Genomic DNA, 21,540 nt, shown 5'->3' on the forward strand with positions numbered 1-21,540 from the left:
CTTCTCCTTTTACGTACACGGTTTGAGCTTTGCACAGCCTGTCTTGAATGGTCCGCTCAACTTCCTCAAAAGGTATGGTTCCACAGCTCGAACGTAAGCCGTGAAAATCGCGTTCTAACCAAGAATTTTGGCTTTTATATTTGACGTCCAGTAAATTCCATTTGTAAGGTGGTTTGAAGAAAAACACTGAAGGAGATGCTTCCGAGTAGATTGAAATTACAGCCAATTCTTTTAACGTGAAGGTGTTGTTGAGAGGTCTACGAAAGCCTTGTATGTCAACGATGAGCTCCATCTTTGAACTGTGCGAGATGGTGGAAACGGGTCAGCTTTTATACCAACTTTTTCACCCCACCACTGAGCGGGTTGTATTCGACAATACGATCGTGAACGATCAAGCAGTACGCTGATGTTTCAGCGGGAAAGTTGGTTCTAGCTTTAAATACAAGACGGATGTCGACAGGTCCGTACTTCAAAGATTCGTTTTGTTTCGAACAGTCGATAACGAATAAGGGGACGTCTCGAAGGAATTCACTCTTTGTCAGCAACGGCTCGGGGTTCTTGTCGTAGTAGGTAGCTTGGAAGTTTGCGTACATCTCGTACAGGAGCGCGTAGAGATTACGACTCATGTTGAGGTTCGGGTTACCGTACGGATAAGATTGAGAGTTTAAGAATAGCTTGACGTCCGTGACATTGCAATGATCGAAATGACTTGCGTTCTTGCCGGTCTTGTTCTTTCTACTTGTTTGGAAACTCAAAATGACGTACCGAGGTTTTTCAAGCTGAGTGGAAGTTTTCACAGTCCAAACGTGTTTCGATGTTGTGGGAAGTAAGGGATATTCGTACAATTCCCAACTGCGGAAGCTCATCGAAACAGGCGGATCTCTCTGAATGAAATTTAGTAGATCAACTTTTTTCTGATCCGCGAGTTTCAAATACGGTATTAACCATTCCACTGCATTGATCGTGATTTTGAATTCCTCCTCTTGAGTCTGCATGATTGCGTTGACGTCAGTTTTTGATCTCGTCAAAATTCACTCATGTTTAGCGTTGACAACGATCTTGCGGTAGTCTTCGGCGAAACCCAATATCATGCTGAGCGGTATCAGTACGTCAAAGTTACCATCGGCATCGGTTAATTTTTTCTTCTCTTCCACATCGAGCCATCCAGCGTTCTCCATCAGCCAAGTCTGACCAGGGTGCAGGGAAGCGTAACCCTTCATGAGACTTGTCAAGCCAACGTTCTTGCTTCTATCAACCTCAACTGCGTTAATTTCGTAGCGAATTTCTTCAAACAGATGACAGATGGCGTTGTTTACGAGCTGTGTGTTCACAGTAGCTGTACCATCAGGTTTGAGGAGTCGTCCGTGGATATGTACCGAACTTTTGCTGGGTAATATGCATAAATCCTGATGCTGAACGGTGATTCGAATTTCATCGCTGTTGTTGAAAGTTGACGAGGCGTAAGGTTTGTGAGCGTGAATCTCGTAATGCGCAACGGATTCGTCAAAGACGACTGGTGTTTGAATGCTCAAGATTTCCTCCTCCATGGCACGTAGCAGATGATAAAAAAGCAAAATCGGATTTTTATTTGTCGGAAATTCCTCTTCCAAAAGGTGTCAGTTTCAGACCCAGAGCTATCAGGAACTCCACGTTTCGAGGTGTTAGCGGTTCGGGAATCGATCGACGACTGACTTGATCGGGGCATGTCGACTTACTGATATACCTACTCTTTGACAGTCTGTTATATACAATTCCCATCGTTTATTGCGATTTGATGTGTAGTCTCACAGTGATAACTTCTCCACGAAAATTAACCAGGTCTCCGTCTTGATCCACTAACCGGAGCTGAACGTGATCTATGGTCTTGACGGTGATCGGAAGGTAAATGACGTGCGACGGTACTTCCACGATCTTATATCCTGGTGGGACGGTCGGGAAAAACTCGTGAATAGTGTGTACTTTGTGTCCATTGACGTAGGCACCCGTTGTAATGCTACACTCGACTCGCAACGCGTTGACCTTGAGTATAGTTACAGGCACGTCCGATTCGTGAGTTTTGTCAACCTCCAGTACACGTGGTGTAAATCCCAAAAGTTGAGCAATGGAATCATTCGGCTCAAAGTTAATAGTGTGGTTGCATGTGATTTCGCTGCGTAATGTATTATTGTTGGGTTTGATGGCGAGCCTGATATCTGTATTTCTTAGCACGTTTTGAAGATACTTCTCTATGTCCTTGATCTCGTAGCTGCCGGTAGGTATGGTGATCACTTTGTCAGCTACGTAAATTTTATTGTGACCGACATCAACGTTGGGAATCGAATTAAAGGTTAACAATTCTACCAAGCCAAGAGCATAACTTTTATCACGAGCAAGTTCGATCGGTGGGAAATATTGTGCCTCGAGTATCGAAGAGGTTCCCGAAATCGTTAACGTTAACGAATCATCCATGACTGCGAGTGGTAGACTGACTTTGACGAATCACGCACCATGTTTATATAGCTCACCACTTAGAAATTTCAGACACAAGTGTCCGCATTCAAATGTATCGTAATCCTGGTACCTCTCATGATTGTATTTGACGCTACCAACGCCGAGGTATTTTATGAGGTCCGAGGGTGGTTGAAGGTTGCCGAAACTGTCAAAGTAATCGATATTATTGTCGCGTTTCTTGTACGCAACCCAGTGTGTTCCCGGACCGTCTTTGTCGTCAAGGTTGATTATAGCTGACTCGTTTTTTCGTGGACCGTTTCCGGGCATTTCGTTTCGCATGAAAACACCGCGGAAATGCGGAACCCTCAAGATTTTTGCATATTTCAACAAGTCCCAATCAGTCAACGCTCGACGTGGTAGCGTCGCATCTAGTTTTTTGAAAGATGGAGACCAAGACCTGTTTTGTACGGTTTCATATGAAGCCCTTTGCCCAACGCGATAGCTTCCATAGTTTTGTTGTGTCGTTTGCTTTCCTCCAATTCTCGTTTGGCCGCGCTCGCATCGTTCACAGCTTTTGCTATACCTGCCGCACCACCGGCTAACGCACCCGTAGCGCAGAGACCGGCAAAAATAGGAATCAGAAACGGTAGAAAACCACCGACTTTCGAAGGTACCGGTAGGACGCGAGGTGTTCGCACTTTACATTTACCACCCGCTTTTTTAACGGCGTTCTCAGCTCCCTTCAGCGCAGATTCGATAGCTACTTTTGCATCGTTGCTTGGAACCATGGAACGTTTTGCAGCATTTACAATTTTTCTCAAGGTCACATTTTTTGACTTTCGCATTCCCATTCCGAGTTTTGATTTTACTTTCATTGTATTAGCTACTGCCCAAGCGGCTGCCTTCTCACCCAAATTTGCGTCCTTTGCGAGAACCCGTTTCCAAGCTTTCTCAGCCAACACCCTATCAGCCTCGTTTCTAACCTCAAGGTTCTCACGATTTTTCGAATACGCTATATCGTGTTTCTTACACGCTGCATCGAGAGGGTTGATACCGGAATTGCCTCTCGCGAGTCTTTTCGTCAACTTCGTACCGGGACCGCAGTATTGGTAACCGGGAACATGCAACTCGATCGGAAGTTTGTTGATGATTCTATTCACCAGACCCTTGCCACGATGTTGCCGCCTGCTGCTGCTTCGTTTACCTCTGTACGCGATCATGTTCGTGCGTTGACTGAAGAAAAGTGCTTTGAAACGGGGTATTTATAGCAAATCCGATCAGTCATGTCCGAGATGCGATTTGAGAAACAACCTACCAAGCTTCCCGTGATGAATTTTGACAAACTTTCGGAGCAAAATGTCGAAAAGCACAAACGGCACGGTGAATTACTCCCGAACAGTGTACGTGCGATATTCTGTGGACCGTCGAATTGTGGTAAAACTAATGCGTTGCTCACACTTATAACCCATCCCAACGGACTCAGATTCGAAAATATCTACATCTACTCGAAATCTCTCAACCAACCTAAATACCGATTGTTGAAGCAATTGCTGGACCATGTTGAGAATACGGAGTATTTTGCGTTTACCGAGCGTGAGCAAGTGATTCCACCGGAAGAAGCACGGCCCAACTCAATAATCATATTTGACGATGTAGCGTGCGAGAAGCAGGACAATATTAGAGCCTACTTTTGCATGTGTAGACATCACGACGTTGACTGTTTCTATCTCTGTCAGACGTACGCGCGTATTCCCAAACATCTCGTGCGCGACAACGTAAACTTACTCGTGTTATTCAAACAAGACGATATGAACCTGAGACACGTATACAACGATCATGTGAACACCGATATGTCTTACACAGAGTTTAAAAGTGTGTGCTTTGCATGCTGGAACGGTGAGAAGTACGGGTTTCTGGTGATCGACAAAGACAGTGAGCTCAACGAAGGACGATACAGGAGGGGATTCGATTCTTTTGTTAGCCTGGAAAAGGAATAAAATCTAGCGTTTTCGAGCGAGAGACGCAGTAGCGCTGCAGACTCAGTTGCGTCAACATGCAGAGCTCTGAGATTTCCAAGCAAAAAGATGTCCTACATCAGATCGCTCAAGCAAGTGCTGCGATCCGTCGAAAACACAGATTGCTCAAGTCGGGCAGGGAATCTACGACTCAGAAATTGAGTGACGTTTTCAAACCAGTAGTGACTCCGTTGCAAGAACTGGTGAATGTTACAAAAGACACCAAACCTGTCAAACAAGAGGTGGAAGAAATTAAAGAAGAAATAAAGGAGATGAAAAATGAAACGAAAAATGAAACTGTCTCGAAAATGGACGATTCCTTTGCTTCGGCGGGGGGATGAAACAGTCGTAGAAACACCGGTCGAGGACGAGTATTTTGCACTGATGAAAGATGCGAAGACAAAAGGCGAATTGGACAACGTGTACGGTGTACGCAACCTCTCAAACGGACTAATGATCGGTGATTCGTTGATATCTTTTGAGAGTGACTACGTTCGTATTGGCGACACGCGTTACCCGAAAACGAAGGGTTTGCTGGAACTTTTGTTCAAAAAGAAGCCCGACGGTTCTTCTGTGAGCGCCGGAGATCGGGAAAATTTTAAAAACATAATCCTCGCAACGAACGCGCATAAGAAGTATTACTCATCCGACGGGGCTGTTCGAAACGATAACAGTTACAAATTTAGAAATGTCATTGCCGAATTAATGGATTATTCTCCGTCACCTCGCCGAAAGGGTAAAGGTCTACTTCCGCAAGCTATGATCACTCGACAAGGTGTTGAAACGGAATACGTCTTCTGGGATGATCCAAACGAGTTGATGGAGCGTCTTCGTTTACTCCTGGCATCTCAGGCAGCGGGAAATCCGAGTCACAATAACGAAATAATCTCCATTATCGAAGAGCTACGCGAAGCAGGAATCATTTATTAAGCAGCTCCCGTCATTTTTGCATTCATTACCGAGATGAGCGTCGACGTGTTTGGACGTCAGCTGAATAAAAACACGACCGCGAGCACTCGCGGTCCTCCGGGTGTCGGGTTTCAAATAACAGCGGACGGGCATTACGATATACGGAACAAGAGACTGTGCAACGTCGCAGATCCCGCAGAGCCGAACAATGCTGTAACTTTAAAAACCTTGAGACGAAAATTCAGCGTGCTGCAAAAACGAATCGACAACCTCGATCAAATGATCAAAGCTTTGGAGATCACCACGGAGAAAGCCTTGGATACCTTCTACACAGCTTTTAAAACAGGCAGAGACTTGTCGATTCGAAACGCGGAAATCATTTCCAAATTGGACACCAGACTAATAGCGTTGGAATATGAACGAGGAAAAGCAAGCACTGGTGACGGAACTGCATAAGCCTGCACGCCGGAATTACCCGCGTCGACGTGTAGACGTGCGCGGCATCGACGAGACCTGGCAGGCGGATCTTGTTGATATGACGTCGTACGCTGGACAAAACAAAGGCTACAAGTACATGCTCACAGTCATTGATATCTTTTCAAAGTATGCGTGGGCTGTACCGATAAAGAGCAAGTCTGGAGATGATGTTACGAAGGCAATGGAATCTGTGCTTGTCCAAGGACGGGTACCGAAAAATTTACACGTCGACAGAGGAACGGAATTTTACAACTCGAAATTCGAATCGCTTATGACACGCTACGGAATCAAACTTTACTCCACGTACAGTAATTTGAAGGCTTCGATCTGTGAACGTTTCAATCGCACGCTGAAAGGTAAAATGTGGACACGGTTCAGCATGCAAGGAAGCTACAAGTGGCTCGATATCTTATTCGATTTGGTTTCGGCTTACAACAACGTCAAACACCGAACCATAAGAATGAAACCGTCGGATGTCACCGTTGCAAACGATAGGCTGTTATTACGTCAGGCGTACGGAGGGCTTCGAGCGATACCTACCGTATCGGCAAAGTTCAAATCCGGCGACAAAGTTCGAATCAGCAAATTCAAAAATGTCTTCGAGAAAGGTTACACTCCCAATTGGACGACTGAAATATTCACGATAAGTCGAGTGGAAAATACTCATCCTGTGACGTACAAGCTCAAAGACTACCGAGATCAACCCATCGCTGGTGGTTTCTACGAACAAGAGCTCCTCAAGGTTAAGCATCCGGATATCTATCTGGTGGAGAAGGTGCTCAAGAAGCGTGGAAGAAAAATATACGTTAAATGGTTAGGTTTTGACAATACACACAACAGTTGGATAAACGAATCGGACATGTAACATTTTGATAAATGAATTTTTTGTAAAAACGTATGTCCCTCTTTATTTTATATCCGATACACACAACAAGTATGCGTCTTTTTTAGACAATCGACAGACATGGTACAGTTATAAAGCTAAGGTGTAGGCTTGTAGCCCCACGGAAGCGTGTCGGTTGTATTTTGAAACACGATCCGCTTGTCGTCATTCCAGCTCAGTGCTACTTTCTGCTGTTCTACGGTGTATACCTCGTGCTTTCGACTCATGATCAAATGCTGATTTGTAGACAAATTTTCACGGTTCAGAACACATTCCAAATAATCGTTAAAGGTTATTTTTGTTAACGCTGATCCTTTGACTCCTTTAGCACGTTTACTGTCTGTCTCATCTCCCATGACTCGGAATGCGTACAGTTTAGCTCGTAACCCTACAAATTCGAGCATGATTTTGCCGTTGTTCTCGTCTTTCATCAAACCGAGAACTTTTTTGTTTGCTCGAGGCATTCCATAAGCGTTGTCGAGCGGATAATCAGACGTATCGAACTTGTGCAAGTCCTCCTTTATATGTTCGTATATATCGGGGACGGTAAAATTGTAAATCAAACTGTCTGTATCTGTGTACATTAATTTTGCTAAGTTGCCGAATTTCTGTTTAATGTAATTATAATGAAAATCGTAGATGTATGTTTTAGCTAGATCCATGATGGAGAAACCTGCATACAATGGTTTATTCAACTTAACTTTCGTCTTATTCATTTCGACGATAACCATCTCTTTGTCGAACACGGTGCAGCTGTGAAAATTAGGCTTGGCTATGGTAGCTCTCGCACCGTACCGTCCATCCCATTCGGTGATCAATCGAACATCTCTGTACTTTTGCACGTTTTCCATAGTTTTGCCAAAAACTGCGTTGTTCATTAGCTTGTAAAAATTTTTCTCAAATTCGTTGTCAGATTTTTTTCGCAAATCGGTATTTAAATCTATATATTTTTTCAGCCACGGAGTTTGCTTGAATTTGAGAACTCTATGAATTTTGAGTAATTTTAAACCTAATTGTAAACATTGTTTCAAAACGCGGTAGTGAACAACGTAGTTTTTCTTGGAAAATAGCGTGGGCGTCAATTTTGGCTGTTTATTGGTCGAAATCGGAGGTACATAGTGCTCCGGACACAATGGTAAATCCTTATGAGTTTCATGCAGTTCCGCAGGATATTCCAAATCTACCTCCAGCACGTAACCAAACTCTGCATCGTCCGAGATGGTAAGAACGTCGCATTGTCTGAAGTCTGATACCCATTCGAAGGAACTGTATGGCAGAGCAAAGCTCATAGCTGCACCGTACAAATTATTAACGTCAAAGTACATGAGATAAGATTCTTCGACCTCAGGATCGAATTTCTCTCCCATGTACCTGTTGTTGGCCTTTGCATATCTGTTCGAACACTGTGATACACCACCACGAATACCTTTTTCGATAAACAGAACCATGTCTATGTCGGTGAGAAGCTCGAGTTCGATGCCTGTACATTTTAACATTGCATCAAACGACAGACCGGGCGCTGTGTAGTAATGTAACGGGTCCAGTTTGTACGTCGTCCAACAGCTCTGTCGAAAATTTTGAAAAACGTCAGCCAGTAAAAACACGTCCGTCTGTAAATACAAGTCCGAATACTCTCCCAAAGTTTGGACGTTAAAAGTTTGCCATATGTCGCACGCATGCGCGTAATCGTCGTCCGATATATTCCGGTCGTTCAATTTTGAATAAAACTGTTCTTTGGCTGGTAAATGTTTCTCCTCGAGCTTCTCCCAACAGTCTATGTATTCGTACGGGAAGACACCTTTCCTAGTCAATAACCGAAATTTGTTCAAGCTACTGCAGAATTTACGTGTTATTGTTTTTCGACAATCGTCCAGATACGATGATAATTTATCGAGGCTGCTAGGCATGAAACGGTACGAATCTATGAAACGGAACGTTACATCCGTTCCCTTAACGAATTTAGTGAAGGAAATGTACTTTTCTTTGTTGACAGGTAATAGTTTAACAGTACCTTCGAATGACGTACCCAGGGCTTTGATCAGAAAATGCAAATCGTAACCCGAAAGATTGTGGAATATCACTGGGATGGTGTGCGAATTTTGGTAATTTAGATTACAGCTGCGGTGAGCAGCACCACGGTACTTTCCTGTGAAATGACAGTGATCCCGATGTTTCACGTCTGCGAGCGTAAACGGTTTTTCACAAATATGACAGACCGCCGGCAAATCAAATTCGTTGATCGGATTGAAATTTAGTGGTTCCATCGGTACAACAGTCTTGTAGTATCCCTCTAACGAAAGTGCCAATTCCTTTAACTCGTTCACAAACCATTGGATGCAAGTTTCTCCACGATTAATTTTGAATTTTGAAAGCGAATCGTCAAACGCGCAATGCAGATAGTAAGCTATACTATACGGAAGATGCTTCTGATGAATTGTTCTATTTTCCCCAAAACTTTCATGTGTGGGTTGCAGTAAACATTCGAGATCCGCGTAAATGCAGAATGGAACGGTTTCTTCAGCAAATTCTCGGAACCAATAATTTTGGAATGTCACGTGGTTGATAAGGTGGTTAGACAAAACAATGCGTTCGACAAGTTTCGACGGCGAGCGGTATGCGGTCAAAGGATTTCGGTGCGACGTTGAGACAAACAATTCTCGGAACCATTAATTTTGGAATGTCACGTGGTTGATAAGGTGGGAAAGGAATGTGAGGTGGTTGACGTTACACGTCAGCAGTCCTACTGTGGGAAAGGAATTCGGAGTGGTTCATGTTACACATCAGCAGTCCTATCGTGGGACAGGCGAGCACTACAGACCTTCGGTCGGTAAGATTGTCGGTAAAACAGCACGATTTTGACCCTCGATCGATACAACTGTCGGTAAGATTGTAGGTAAAACAGCACGATTTTGACCCTCGATGGATACAACTGTTGGTAAGGTTGCACGGTTTCGACCTTCGGTACGGCAGACTGTGACGTCATCGCGGAAAAGGGTTTGAGTCTGAGCTGCGCGGAGCGGAAAAGGGTTTGAGTCTGAGCTGCGCGGAGCGGCTTGTGGGCTGCGGGGAGCGGCTCGGTCGGTAAAGAAGGTGTTTGTACTCAGAACCGGCCTTGCATATCTACTGATATACCCAGACCTCATTGCCTTCAAACCCTCTAATTGTTTGTACAGACGGAAGGATTTCCCGAGAGAGCCGGTACACCCCTTCAAATACCAACTCTTCAGCCTCTGCACGTTTTCATAGGCGCAGTTGTATGTCAGGCTGTATTCCAATATCATCCGATGGAAAGTATCCATGGTTTCAGTCATGCCAGGGTGCCGCTTCCTTCAATTTTTCCACTACCAGGGGTGTGATGTGCAAATCTTCCATAACAGTAACTCTCGTTTTACCATCGAGAATCCCCGTCAGCTATGTTTTCTTCTCCTCCCCTTTGACACATTCTCGTGAGATTTGTTGTCAGCATTCCATGGTATTCTGGGATGATTGCGTGGTAACTAAGCATTAGTAGCTCTACATTCAAGTGGTAGGCTAGCCAAATCACAGGGTGACTTGATAATGATGTAATCCAGGCCGGTACACGTCGATGACTGCAACTTCTTTGGGTACAAGCTTCTTTCTACGGCCGATGAAACATTGCACGTCTGGGGCCATAGCCGTGTTGAACAGGGATGTTGCGCTCGATTTTGCTTAAATATTAACGGTAGACGACTTACTATTTAGTCTCCTGCACACCTGCTTTTATCCCTTCGCGGATGAATTTCGTAGAAGTAGAGGGGATGACATAGATTATTTACGGTACATAGCTGCATGAAAATTCGAACGTGTTGAATACTCCGCCATAGTATTTCAATTGCAGACGATTTTTCCCAGCCATGTTACAACCTTCAGGAACAACCCTGGCGATACTCAGCTGTAAAAAGATGTTATACTCTCCCTCGGTCATCGCCAGAACGCGTACCCCGAATTTTTTTTTTTAGACCAGTTTTAGCCCAGTGACGTCATACACTTACCCAATTTCGAGATCCAACATTTTCTTGGTCGGCAGATTCTCAAGGCAGCTGACGTAGTTGACTTTTGCCAGATCCATAGCGTTCCGCTGAGAGTTTCTTTTTTCTTAAGTAAGAGCAGTTCACAACGAGAAGAGACGATAAAAACAGAGCGACTATCATGTTTTATACACCGCCCATCCCCATTACAATTTTTCACCAGACAAGTCTCGACATGCATTTGCGGGAAGAATTTCCATAAACGCGCCCCCTATCCAGACTGATTTATTGACAATGCCATTCGCCATTTTGTGGGAAATTTTTTGACAAACCTCATATTCCACAGGTTTCGACCTGCATTTCGTGGGAAAAAATTTTACGATGCATTCAAAGCATCCAACCGTTATTTTGAAATATTTTATCTGACCCACCACTACCACCACCTAATAAAAAGTAGCCGTCTTGCGGCGGACATTGAAAACAAAGCAGAGTTGATCGATAGAACATCGATTGATCGATAATGTGCGCGCCACATGTGGTAAACTCGCGGTAACAGTTCTGCCAGTAACACCTACTATTGGTGAAGCTGAAGGTAACTCCATATTGCTGTGGATATTGGACACACAACAAACCTGATCGGTATGACAGTGACTAGTGGAGCCATCTATGTTAATGCTCTTATCAGTAACACTTTCGTCGGTAAAACGTCTGCTATCTCACGGCAAAAATTAGAAACGTCTGCTCATCTGACGGTAAAAATTCAAAAATGGTTGCTCATCTGACAACACCGAAATCTCATTACACACACTCGGAAAATCGAGCATAAATACACGTGGCGTCTTCTGTGATAACGCTTCCGTCGGTAACACGAGCCACTACCTGTCGGTGAGATCGAGCGAAAATACAGGTGGTGCTATCTATAGTATCGCTCCTATCGGTAACACCACTCTGGGTAAGGCTTACCATCGCAGGGATAACATACTGCCTATCGGTATGGAAGGAATCGAGGTAACTCTGCCGGTACGCCGACATTGTGTCCCAAAACTCTTATATCTACTAATACCCTTACCATACAATGAATTCGGTAATTCGAGAGCAACGAGGTTTGAAGACGTTATCTTTTTACCAGACGAATTTATTGTCACGTTTGCATCCAACTCAATTAGTGAGGTGTAGGATAAACTTCTTGAAAATGGATTACATCATGGCTCGCTATCACATATGCAACCTGCATTATAATCAATCTGGACGTTATCGTGGCGTATTTGATTTGAAGAACAAAACTGGTAATGAAATCTGTTTTCACTGTCACATGAGAATTATATGTGTAATAGACTGGGCCAAAAAAATTGACTATTTTTTTTTTTTTGAAAAATTTATTGAGAATATCATTCAGTATAGCAAAAAAAAAATTTCATGAAATTTTAAGCCCTTAATATCAACTTTAAGAGGTCTATCATCGCTATTTTTGATTTTTAGTAATAATTTGATGTTTTACGTCAGAACTGTCGAAATATTGAAGTGAAAAAATTTATGTTCACTTATCCCTTTATAAAATTAAATTCCCTACAAAAAAGGTCTGATTATAGGTTTTTGTCAGACAAGCCGTTTCCGAGTAATTAAGCTTAATAAATTGATATAATTTCTCGATTAATTCTCGATTAATTCTCGATCAGTTCTCGATTAATTCTCGAGAAATTATATCAATTTATTAAGCTTAATTACTCGGAAACGGCTTGTCTGACAAAAACCTATAATCAGACCTTTTTTGTAGGGAATTTAATTTTATAAAGGGATAAGTGAACATAAATTTTTTCACTTCAATATTTCGACAGTTCTGACGTAAAACATCAAATTATTACTAAAAATCAAAAATAGCGATGATAGACCTCTTAAAGTTAATATTAAGGGCTTAAAATTTCATGAAATTTTTTATTTGCCATACTGAATGATATTCTCAATATATTTTTCAAAAAAAAAAATAGTCAATTTTTTTGGCCCAGTCTAATGTGTAAGGATCGTTTTCACCTCAGGGTCGTTTGTGGAAGTTAAGTCGTTCTATGCCTATAAACAGGTGGTTTATTAGAATGAAATAATTACAAGCGTAATATTAGAGAAAAAAATTAGTTCGTCCCTAACCTATAAACAGGAATCGAAAGAGATGCTCCTTCTTCCACTTTTCTTTCAGATTCTCTCTTGCCTAACCGTCCTTCCTCGCTAGAAGTCTACCGGTGTGTCTCAGTCGGTATGACCGTACCGATTCTCCGATTCCTCACCATCAGCCGTGAAGCGAGAGGATTTCTTCTTTACATATGTTGTAATGTGGCATTCCTGATGCCCGTTACAAGTGACTCTCTGAACCCTGAGAGGAACCAAGATTCAGGGATTTCCGAGATTGAGTCACAAAATATTTGTCAAAGACCACCAGAACTAGAGTTACGCATCCGAAACTACAAGAGGGAACACTTTAGCGAATAAAGAAAGATATTTCAGGTTTTTTTTTGTATTATTTTTCGAGCTACAACGGCATCAGGCAGGATGTCAGCAACGAATTCGAGGATATTGTGGTGTGGCGGACCAGCGACGATTGCGAAGGAAGGATATCGAGGCTGCGGTGAGGGAGCCAACCAAGTCCCAACGAAATTGCAATCTCGCGTTGAGTTGGGCGCCGCGATGCTACTGAAGGCGCGCATCGAGTTGCGCTATTGATGAAATCGATGACGGTTCGATTATTGCGTATTCTTGCGGGAATGACGTCACATATGGGATAGCTTATCGAGATCCGTGTTGCGCCAGGTCGTAGGTTTTTGAAACCACACTAGTTCTGACGGTCATGACAGATAGTCATGTTTTGGGGAGTTTAGCGAAGTAATGGAGCCGCCTAAAAATCGCGAGGGGGATGGAGAGTGCGTTGCGTCGGTGTTGAACGGTAAGTGCAGTTTATATCCTGGCGATGGAATTTCGAGAATAATTGCGTAAAAGTTTGCCGAATAACGGATAGCCATTTTGGATTTACGTTGCGGATGAGTACTCGAAATTCTTTTGCCGATTCTTTTGCTTGGTGACCGCAGCCTGAGTTACGCATTATAAAATAGAGTAAATTTTGAGTAGTTGAGAATGTTGAGTAGAGTCACAGGTTTTAGTTGCGTTTTTCTCGTTTTTGAGATTACGTACAGCCGAATTGCGTTGTACTGGGTCGAGCCGCGTTATCGGGTTTTTTTTTTGTGTCGCCTCTGGAGTAGGTCGCGAATTGCCGAAATGGAGTACTTGAATTAGCAAATAACGGTTTCGAGCGTTTCGAGAAGGTATGATTTCGGATGCGTTGCAATAGCGTTTAGTTGAGGTTACGTTTGGTGGCACTTGCGCTTAGTTTAGTTCCTGTTTAGTTAATATTGTGTTCAGTTAAGTTGAGTTACGGTTGCGTATACTTGAGATTGCGGTTTCGTTGGGTAGTGGTTGAAACGAGAAGTTCGTGTTATGGAGTTTTAGTTGCGTCTGAATTATGTTGTCGCTTCAGAATCTGTATAGTTGAGTTTCACATCAGGTTGAGCTCTGTGGATGTGGTTTAGTGGAGTTAAGTAGAGAATAAGGGTTATCTTAATTTAAATTGTCAAGTTTAGATTTAATGCAGCTCTCGGTAGAGTCGAATCTCCGAGTCAGGTGAGATCTTGAGTGAGATTGAGGACGCCATCTGTTCAGTAGCCCGGCGGCGTACCGTCGAGAAATTAGTTATGGTTTCGGTTGCTAGCAATTATTGCTATAACATAAAAATTTGTAAGTTGCGAATTGAGAGTTGCAAATGGAGATTTTTTAAATTTTGAGTAAGATTTTATTAGCGAGCTGCCAGCTCAGTAGATTAAGTAAGAGCGTAGATAACGTATAATTTTCTGTTTTTTTTTTTTTTATTTTGATGTCGGATCGCGAAGAGCGAATTTTGAATAATTCTTTTTTTTTTGTTTTTGTATCACCGCTATTGTGAAATATATTATGTTATTTTATTTCTTTGGTTAAATAAATAGCGTCTGGTTTTCGTGTGTCTCTCTCTCTCTCTCTCTCTCTCCAAAATTACTCCTTCCCGCTCCTGAGGGTTAGCGAAGGTAAAGATTTCGAGGCGTGTTAATCACGCCCGGCGCCCAACATAATCACGCGATATGTTTTTCAGGTTACATCGCGGGCCGCCGAATTATTGTGTACTCAGTAAGTTCTCGGTTATTTCTCCAAGTGACCGAGGTACAGGAAAAAACCGCGTCACAATGTCTAGAATTCAAAAACCTATTTCCAGCTAATGCTAATTAACGAATAGCATTTATCGTATTCATGCAATGATAAGTAGCTAAAATGACGAAATAAATTTTTAAAAAGCGTTTGTTACGTCTTTCATCGAGTATTGTTATCATTTGGTAGAGTTCTTTCCCGTGCGAAGTTTAGATAGACCTGAACAGTGATTATATCGATGGTTGCGGAGAATAACCGGCTATCTCGAGTCAGGCTTCAAAAACCGGCTATCTCGAGTTATCGTTGAAAAACCGGCTATTTCGCTTTTGAAATTTCTTCGACCGCAAATGAAGTTGGTAGCACTGTCCGGCTCAATACGAAATTCGCCAGCGCCTCACTGAATATAGGTATTACATGCTGTGACGTGGATTTTTCCGTACCACGATCACTCGGAGAAAATGACCGAGAACTTACCGCCTACACAATAATTCGGCGTCCCGCAGTATAAGCTGAATCCAAAAACAATATCGCGAAATGTTGTTGGGCGCCTGGCGTGATTAATACGCCTCGAAATCGTTAATGCGTTATACCGCGGAAATATGCTCGGTAGCTCAGTACCGCGGAGAGGGAAGGGGTAATTTTTGGAGAGAAAGAGAGACACTCAAAAACCACACGGTACTTAACAAAAGAAGTAAAATAAAATGTTAGGATCACAATATCGGTGATACAAAAACAAAAAAAAAATAATTCAGAAGTCGCTCGTCGCGATTCCAAAAACAAACAGAAAATTACACGTAACCTACGCTATTCCTTACTCTACTGAGCTCGCGGCTCCCTAACTAAAATTTCACTCAACAGTTACGAAATCTCCCTATGCTTCTCTCAATTCGCAAATACGCAATTCTTCCTCAATAGCAATAATTACTGGAAACCGAAACTAAAATTACTTTCTCGACGGTGCGCCGTCGGGCTACCGAATAGACGGCGTCCTCAATCTCACCTAAGATCTCACCCGACTTGGAGCTTCAACGCTACCGCAAGCTGCCGTAAATGTAAATGTGACAACTTAACTAAACCTAAAGCTTATTTCCTACTTATTTCAACCAAACAAGTCCTTAAACGCCACCATACTTCAGACGCAAGTAAAACTCAATATACGGACTACTCGTCTCAACCGCTACTCAACGCAACGGGAATTTCGACTATAAGTAACCTCAACTCAAGTAAACACTATCTTACATAAACGAAAACTTAACTGAACGCAACCCCAACTAAACACAATCTCAAAATAACGCAACTCAATTAATATCATCTCAATTAAACGGGTACGGAACTAAGCGCAAACGCAACTCATCGTAACCTCAACTGAACGCTATCGCAACGCATCCGAAATGAAACTTTCTTGAAATCCTTGAAAACATTATTCGCTAATTCGAGCACTCCAATTCGGCACTTCACGACCTCCTCGAGAGGCGACACTGGAAGACCCGATAACGCAACTCGACCTGGTACAGCGGAATTCGGCTGTACTTAATTTCAAAAACGAGAGAGACTCAACTAAAACCCGTGACTCTACTCAACTTTCTCAAAGACTCGAAATTTACTTTACTCTATCACGCGAATTAAGGCCACGGTCATCAAGCAAAAGAATCTGCAAAAGAATTTCGAGTACTTTTCTACAACGCAAATCCAAAACGGCTATCCGTAACTCGGCAAGCCCTTTCGCAATTATGCTCGAAATTCAATCACGAGGTTAGAAGCAGCGCTTACCTTTTACATCCCCGCAACATCCTCTTCATCCCCTTCGCGATTTTTAGGCGGCTCCATTACTTCGCGAAACTCCCCAAAACGTGACTATTTATCATGACCGCCAGAACTAGAGTGGTTTCAAAAACCTACGACCTGCCGCAACACAGATCTCGATACGTTATCCTATACGTGACGTCATCACCACAAGAATACGCAATAATCGAACCGTCATCGATTTCGTCGATTGCGCAACTCAACGCACACGTTTAATAGCATCGCGGCGCAGAACTTAACTAGCGTTAAGTAGTATTCAGCAATTGCAATCTCGTCCTCCGCGCAGCTCCATGGCGTCTTGGTGGTGAGCATGGTGCTCCCTCGTCGTTAGTCGGTCCGTCGCAAGTTCGCTGGTCAATTCTTGGCGGTGTGAAGGGGGAGAGGCTGCAGCGCGCCGGCAGCCAGCAGGAATCCCGTCCGCCTTGGATTCCCGCGATGCGGGAATCTGCGTTGGCTCCCCCTCCGCAGCTTCGACATCCTTCCTTCGGAATCGTCGCTAGTCCGCCACTCCGCAATTTACTTGAATTCGGTACCGACTTCCTGCCTGATGTCGTTGTAGCTCAAAAAATGAAAAAAAAAAACCAGAAATATCTTACGCTATTCGCTAAAGTGTCCCCTCTCGTAGTTTCAGGTACGCGACTCTAGTCCTGGCGCTCATCTGCAAAGATTTAACGACTCAATCTCGGAAATCCCTAAATTTTGGTTCCGTCCAGGGTTCAAGGAGCCCCTTCTAACGGGCATCAAAAATGTCACGTTACAATGCTTATCTACTGTGACGTGGATTTTCCCGCTCCTCGGTCACTCGGAGAAGATGACCGAGAACTTACCGCGTGCACAATAAATCGGCGTCCGCGAGGTATCCTGGACCTAAAACAATATCGCGAAATTTGTTGGGCGCCTGGCGTGGTCAACACGCTTCGAAATCGGTAATGCGATATACCGCGACCATGTACTCGGCAGCTCAGTACCGCGGAGAGGGGAGGGGTAATTTTTGGGTAGAGAGAGATACGACACACGTACGCCAACACGTTATTTTAGAAAGCAATAATAAAATTCCAATAGTATATTTCCAGCCAGCGATAGTACAAAAATAAAAATAATAATACGGCAAAAGTCGTTCTTGGCGATTACAATTACAAATACAGAGAAGTAATAGCCCGTAAGTCGCCAGCCGCGATCCAAAATTAGAGACTTAGGCTTAACAAAAAAAAAAGATAGAACAAACTAAAAGAAAATCTAATAGATCTAGAAGACCTCTACGGCCTACGTGCGCTAGTCGCTGTCTTGATAAGAACCGCTAATTTACAAAAACCAAAAACAAAATAGGACCCGACACGCTGCCCGCGATCGTCCTCTACGGAATGGCGCTAATCGCTAACTTAATAATAAACTCCTTGACGGAGACGGAACCGAATTCCCGGCCGACGCTGTCCGCGATCGGTAATAATTCAAACAAAAAAAAAAAACAAAGAAATAAAATTGCTTATGCCTACGGGCGCTAATCGCCACCTTATCACTAACTACTAAGGCAAAAGTCCAAACGAAAAAGAGGCTCGTCGCGTCACCCGCGACTACCCTCTACAAAAGAAAATCCTTATTAACGCGCACCCGAGCTCAACTTTCTCCGCGACGTCGGGACGTGGTTCGCGAATTCGAACGCTCCCCTTTCGACGGCTCGCGACCTACACGAGAAATGAGATTATATCGTACAGAGTTGACGTGACCCCGTGTAACGGAATTTGGTTACACTCAAATTCGAGACAATAGTGTCTCGCCTCAACACGTGGTTCGACTCGACCTCCTCGATCACACGAAATTGGCTCTACTTTATTACGTACAACTCAGGCTACGGTCACCAAGCAGATATATCGGCTAAAGAATTTCGAGTACTTTGGTTAACGCAAATCCTCGATGGCTATCCGTTCCTCGGCAAGCCTTTATTTGATATCTCTCGAAATTCTCTCGCGAGAATATTAGCAGCGCTTACCGCTCCACATCCAGGAGAGGAAGTCTCCCACTCCCTCGTGATCCTTGACGGCCATCATCTTCGCCATACAACTCGACTTCTCCACACAATAAACAAAACTCGCAACTAGTAAACGCCGCGCTACCTCCCTAATCCGTCGCCAGAACTAGAGTGATCTCAGATGGCCGATCAGCCGCAACGCCGATCTCGTAACGCTAATCCTTCGTGACGTCATCACCCTAAGAATGCGCAACAATCGATATGTCATCGATTTTGGGGATTGCGCAACTTGACGCGCACCTGTCGTCGCTACGCGGCGCAGAACTTAAGGCTAGATCGCGATGTCGTCTTCCGCGCAGCGCTACGGGGTCCTGGGGTTGGGCGGGGTGGTGCTCCCTCGTCGCTCGCTGGTCTCTCGCGGTTGCCTCGGTCGGGTGTAGGCGGGGTGAGCGGGGAGGCTGCGGCGCTCCTGATCCTGAGGTGGGACCCTGATCCAGAAATTCTACTGACGCAGACCGACACGATCCGACGGCTCTCAATCTCGCCGTATTACGTCTAAAGATACGTCAATCCGAGTGCTAATCTTCAACATTGAACGAATTCTAATGTTTTCACCTGTCTAATCAAAATTTACTTTCATAATATCTAGTCAAAAGTAAGACTAGAGTTGGTGGCTAGCTTCACTACCCCAATTAAATCATACGTATTGTTTCCAAGATTTAAGCACAATGTGATATGACAGCAGCAGTTAATTTAAGATAACCTAAAAAGATCGATACAATAATCACGACCAGCTAGTTATAACCATCGTTCAGTATAAATTTTCTTGGTATCTCACAATAATATCAATAGAATAGAATAGCACACGATTTGCTCAAACACGCAAACCGTCAAATTTAGCGATTCTGCAGCTTCTCTGCATTTGAATATAAATTCGTCCGTCGGCGTCGATTGTTATATAAATTCAAAATTTATATAAATTCCAACACTTTATAAATTGTTACATCATTATCAACACTCATTGTTACCAGACAATTTAACTACCAAATCGTACCGAATATACTTTATCTTTTACCAGTTAAATCATTCCAAGCCATATCTTTTGAACGACAACCTTTCCCATTTTTATCATTATAAATTAGCCTCAATCATTTGAACATACTTCACAGACCTGTACAGGACTATAGTAACACGATCCTACAAATTACCGGCTTATCGAAAGGTAGGTCTTTCTTAGATTTAATTTTTATTCATTGACGTTACGTGGGAGCAAGTTTGATTAACCAATTAATCATTAATTACCACCGCTCAGTACACTCTCACCCCCACGTAACATATGTGAGTTGGATCTGACGGCCACGTACCTCGTGACTTAACCGTGGATAATAGATGCTTGAGAAACTGAAATCCGGTCAGGTATCCACATTGCATGAACTTATGAATTATCAAGCATCTAGGTGGAAGTATAACCTCCGAGCGTAGCGCCTTTGACCCGCGTTCTGCTATCGCTGGGCTAATCACATTGGTTTCATGGTAAAATTTAGATTTCTGTCTTCGATATTCTCGTAATGATTTTCATGTATTTATATATTTATCTGATATGTAAGTTTCCTGTGGTTAGACATCTCCTACCGGTGATAGATATTCATATTTATTCTGACATAATGGATTTTTTCTTAGAGAAGTTACGTCGAGCTGACAATCGGTGCTAAATCTGCAAAAATACTTATTGTCTGCGGTGTCACTGACCCTTACATTGAAATATGGTATTACTATGTCCGAGCCGTTATCTGACTTGCAGTGACTTCTTGACATTGAAGGGTACGAAGAAAGAGTTATACAAATAGCGTTTGCTATGTCAAAGCGAGAAAAAACCATATCATCTCTCAAGTCTATGCTGTTTGGTTGTTATTTCGAAAATCTTGGTTACGGTTTCGATATGAAATCTATAAATAATTTTGTACTGTTACAGTATCATCAAGTGCATAGATTCTTTTGATACTTTTTTTTTCGTTCATCTTTGTGAGGTCAAGACGATCCTTTAACCGAAATGTACAGTCGTTCTTTTCTAACATACATACAATTCGTTTCAGTATTGATATAGCTGAGGCACACCGGAATGAGAGCTTCTACCAGTGCTGCAGTGGCTTTTGCATTGATCTGCTCGAAAGATTTGCTGACGAACTTGGTTTTATTTACGAGTTGGTCAGAGTGGAGGATGGTAGATGGGGCACTTCAAAGGTGAGTTTACAAAAAAGTACTAATTTTACATGTAAAGCCGAAGTGTAAATATTATTCGACTTCCTACGGAATTTGATCGATTTTGATAGAAGTGTTACGTTCTGGGAAGAACATCGCGAGAAATCTCCTTTTCACTGCGTGATTTTCACCCTTAAGTTGATTTACAAATCTTGTGGTGTTTAGGTTTCGATAGAATTTATCGTGCAGCCTGTCTTGACCTGGAACTTTGTTGTGGGTCGTGCCAGCTATCACTATGCGTGATTGAAATAATTCGCTCTACACACACTTTAATTTAAAATACGCATTTATTAACAATAATACGTTCGTTAACTGATTTTCGAGATATGGTTTTTCAGTGTTATTCACTCGGTTAGTTGTACTAAAGTTCGAAGCTTCGGAATATGAGTGCTCTATGACAGAATGATTTATGACGTTTTTGATTTCTAGGTGTGTAATGGTCTGAAGTCTAAATTGGTTCTGTTTCTGTCGATGTCTGAAGTGATTCTTTCGATATCTGAAGTGATTCTTTCGATGTCTGAAATGATTCTTTTGATGTCTAAAGTGATTCTAGTTTGCATCTGTCTGGTTCGAAAAGGATCTTCAATAGTGGGA

The 21,540-nt window shown here is 42.9% G+C and overlaps 1 protein-coding gene across 6 annotated transcripts in view; it reads left to right on the forward strand.

Annotated features, from left to right (window-relative positions):
• The window catches only part of Nmdar2 (NMDA receptor 2), a 1,937,843-nt gene that overhangs the window by 914,544 nt on the left and 1,001,759 nt on the right, over window positions 1-21,540 (forward strand). For all 6 annotated transcript variants that reach the window (XM_046618083.2, XM_069134406.1, XM_069134408.1 and 3 more), the window contains one exon: window positions 20,781-20,928. In XM_046618083.2, the coding sequence (XP_046474039.1) occupies window positions 20,781-20,928 (148 nt within the window). The remainder of the gene's footprint in view (window positions 1-20,780; window positions 20,929-21,540) is intronic.

The sequence above is a fragment of the Neodiprion pinetum genome, chromosome 3, assembly GCF_021155775.2.
Source record: "Neodiprion pinetum isolate iyNeoPine1 chromosome 3, iyNeoPine1.2, whole genome shotgun sequence".
In the NCBI taxonomy this organism is placed as follows: domain Eukaryota; kingdom Metazoa; phylum Arthropoda; class Insecta; order Hymenoptera; family Diprionidae; genus Neodiprion; species Neodiprion pinetum.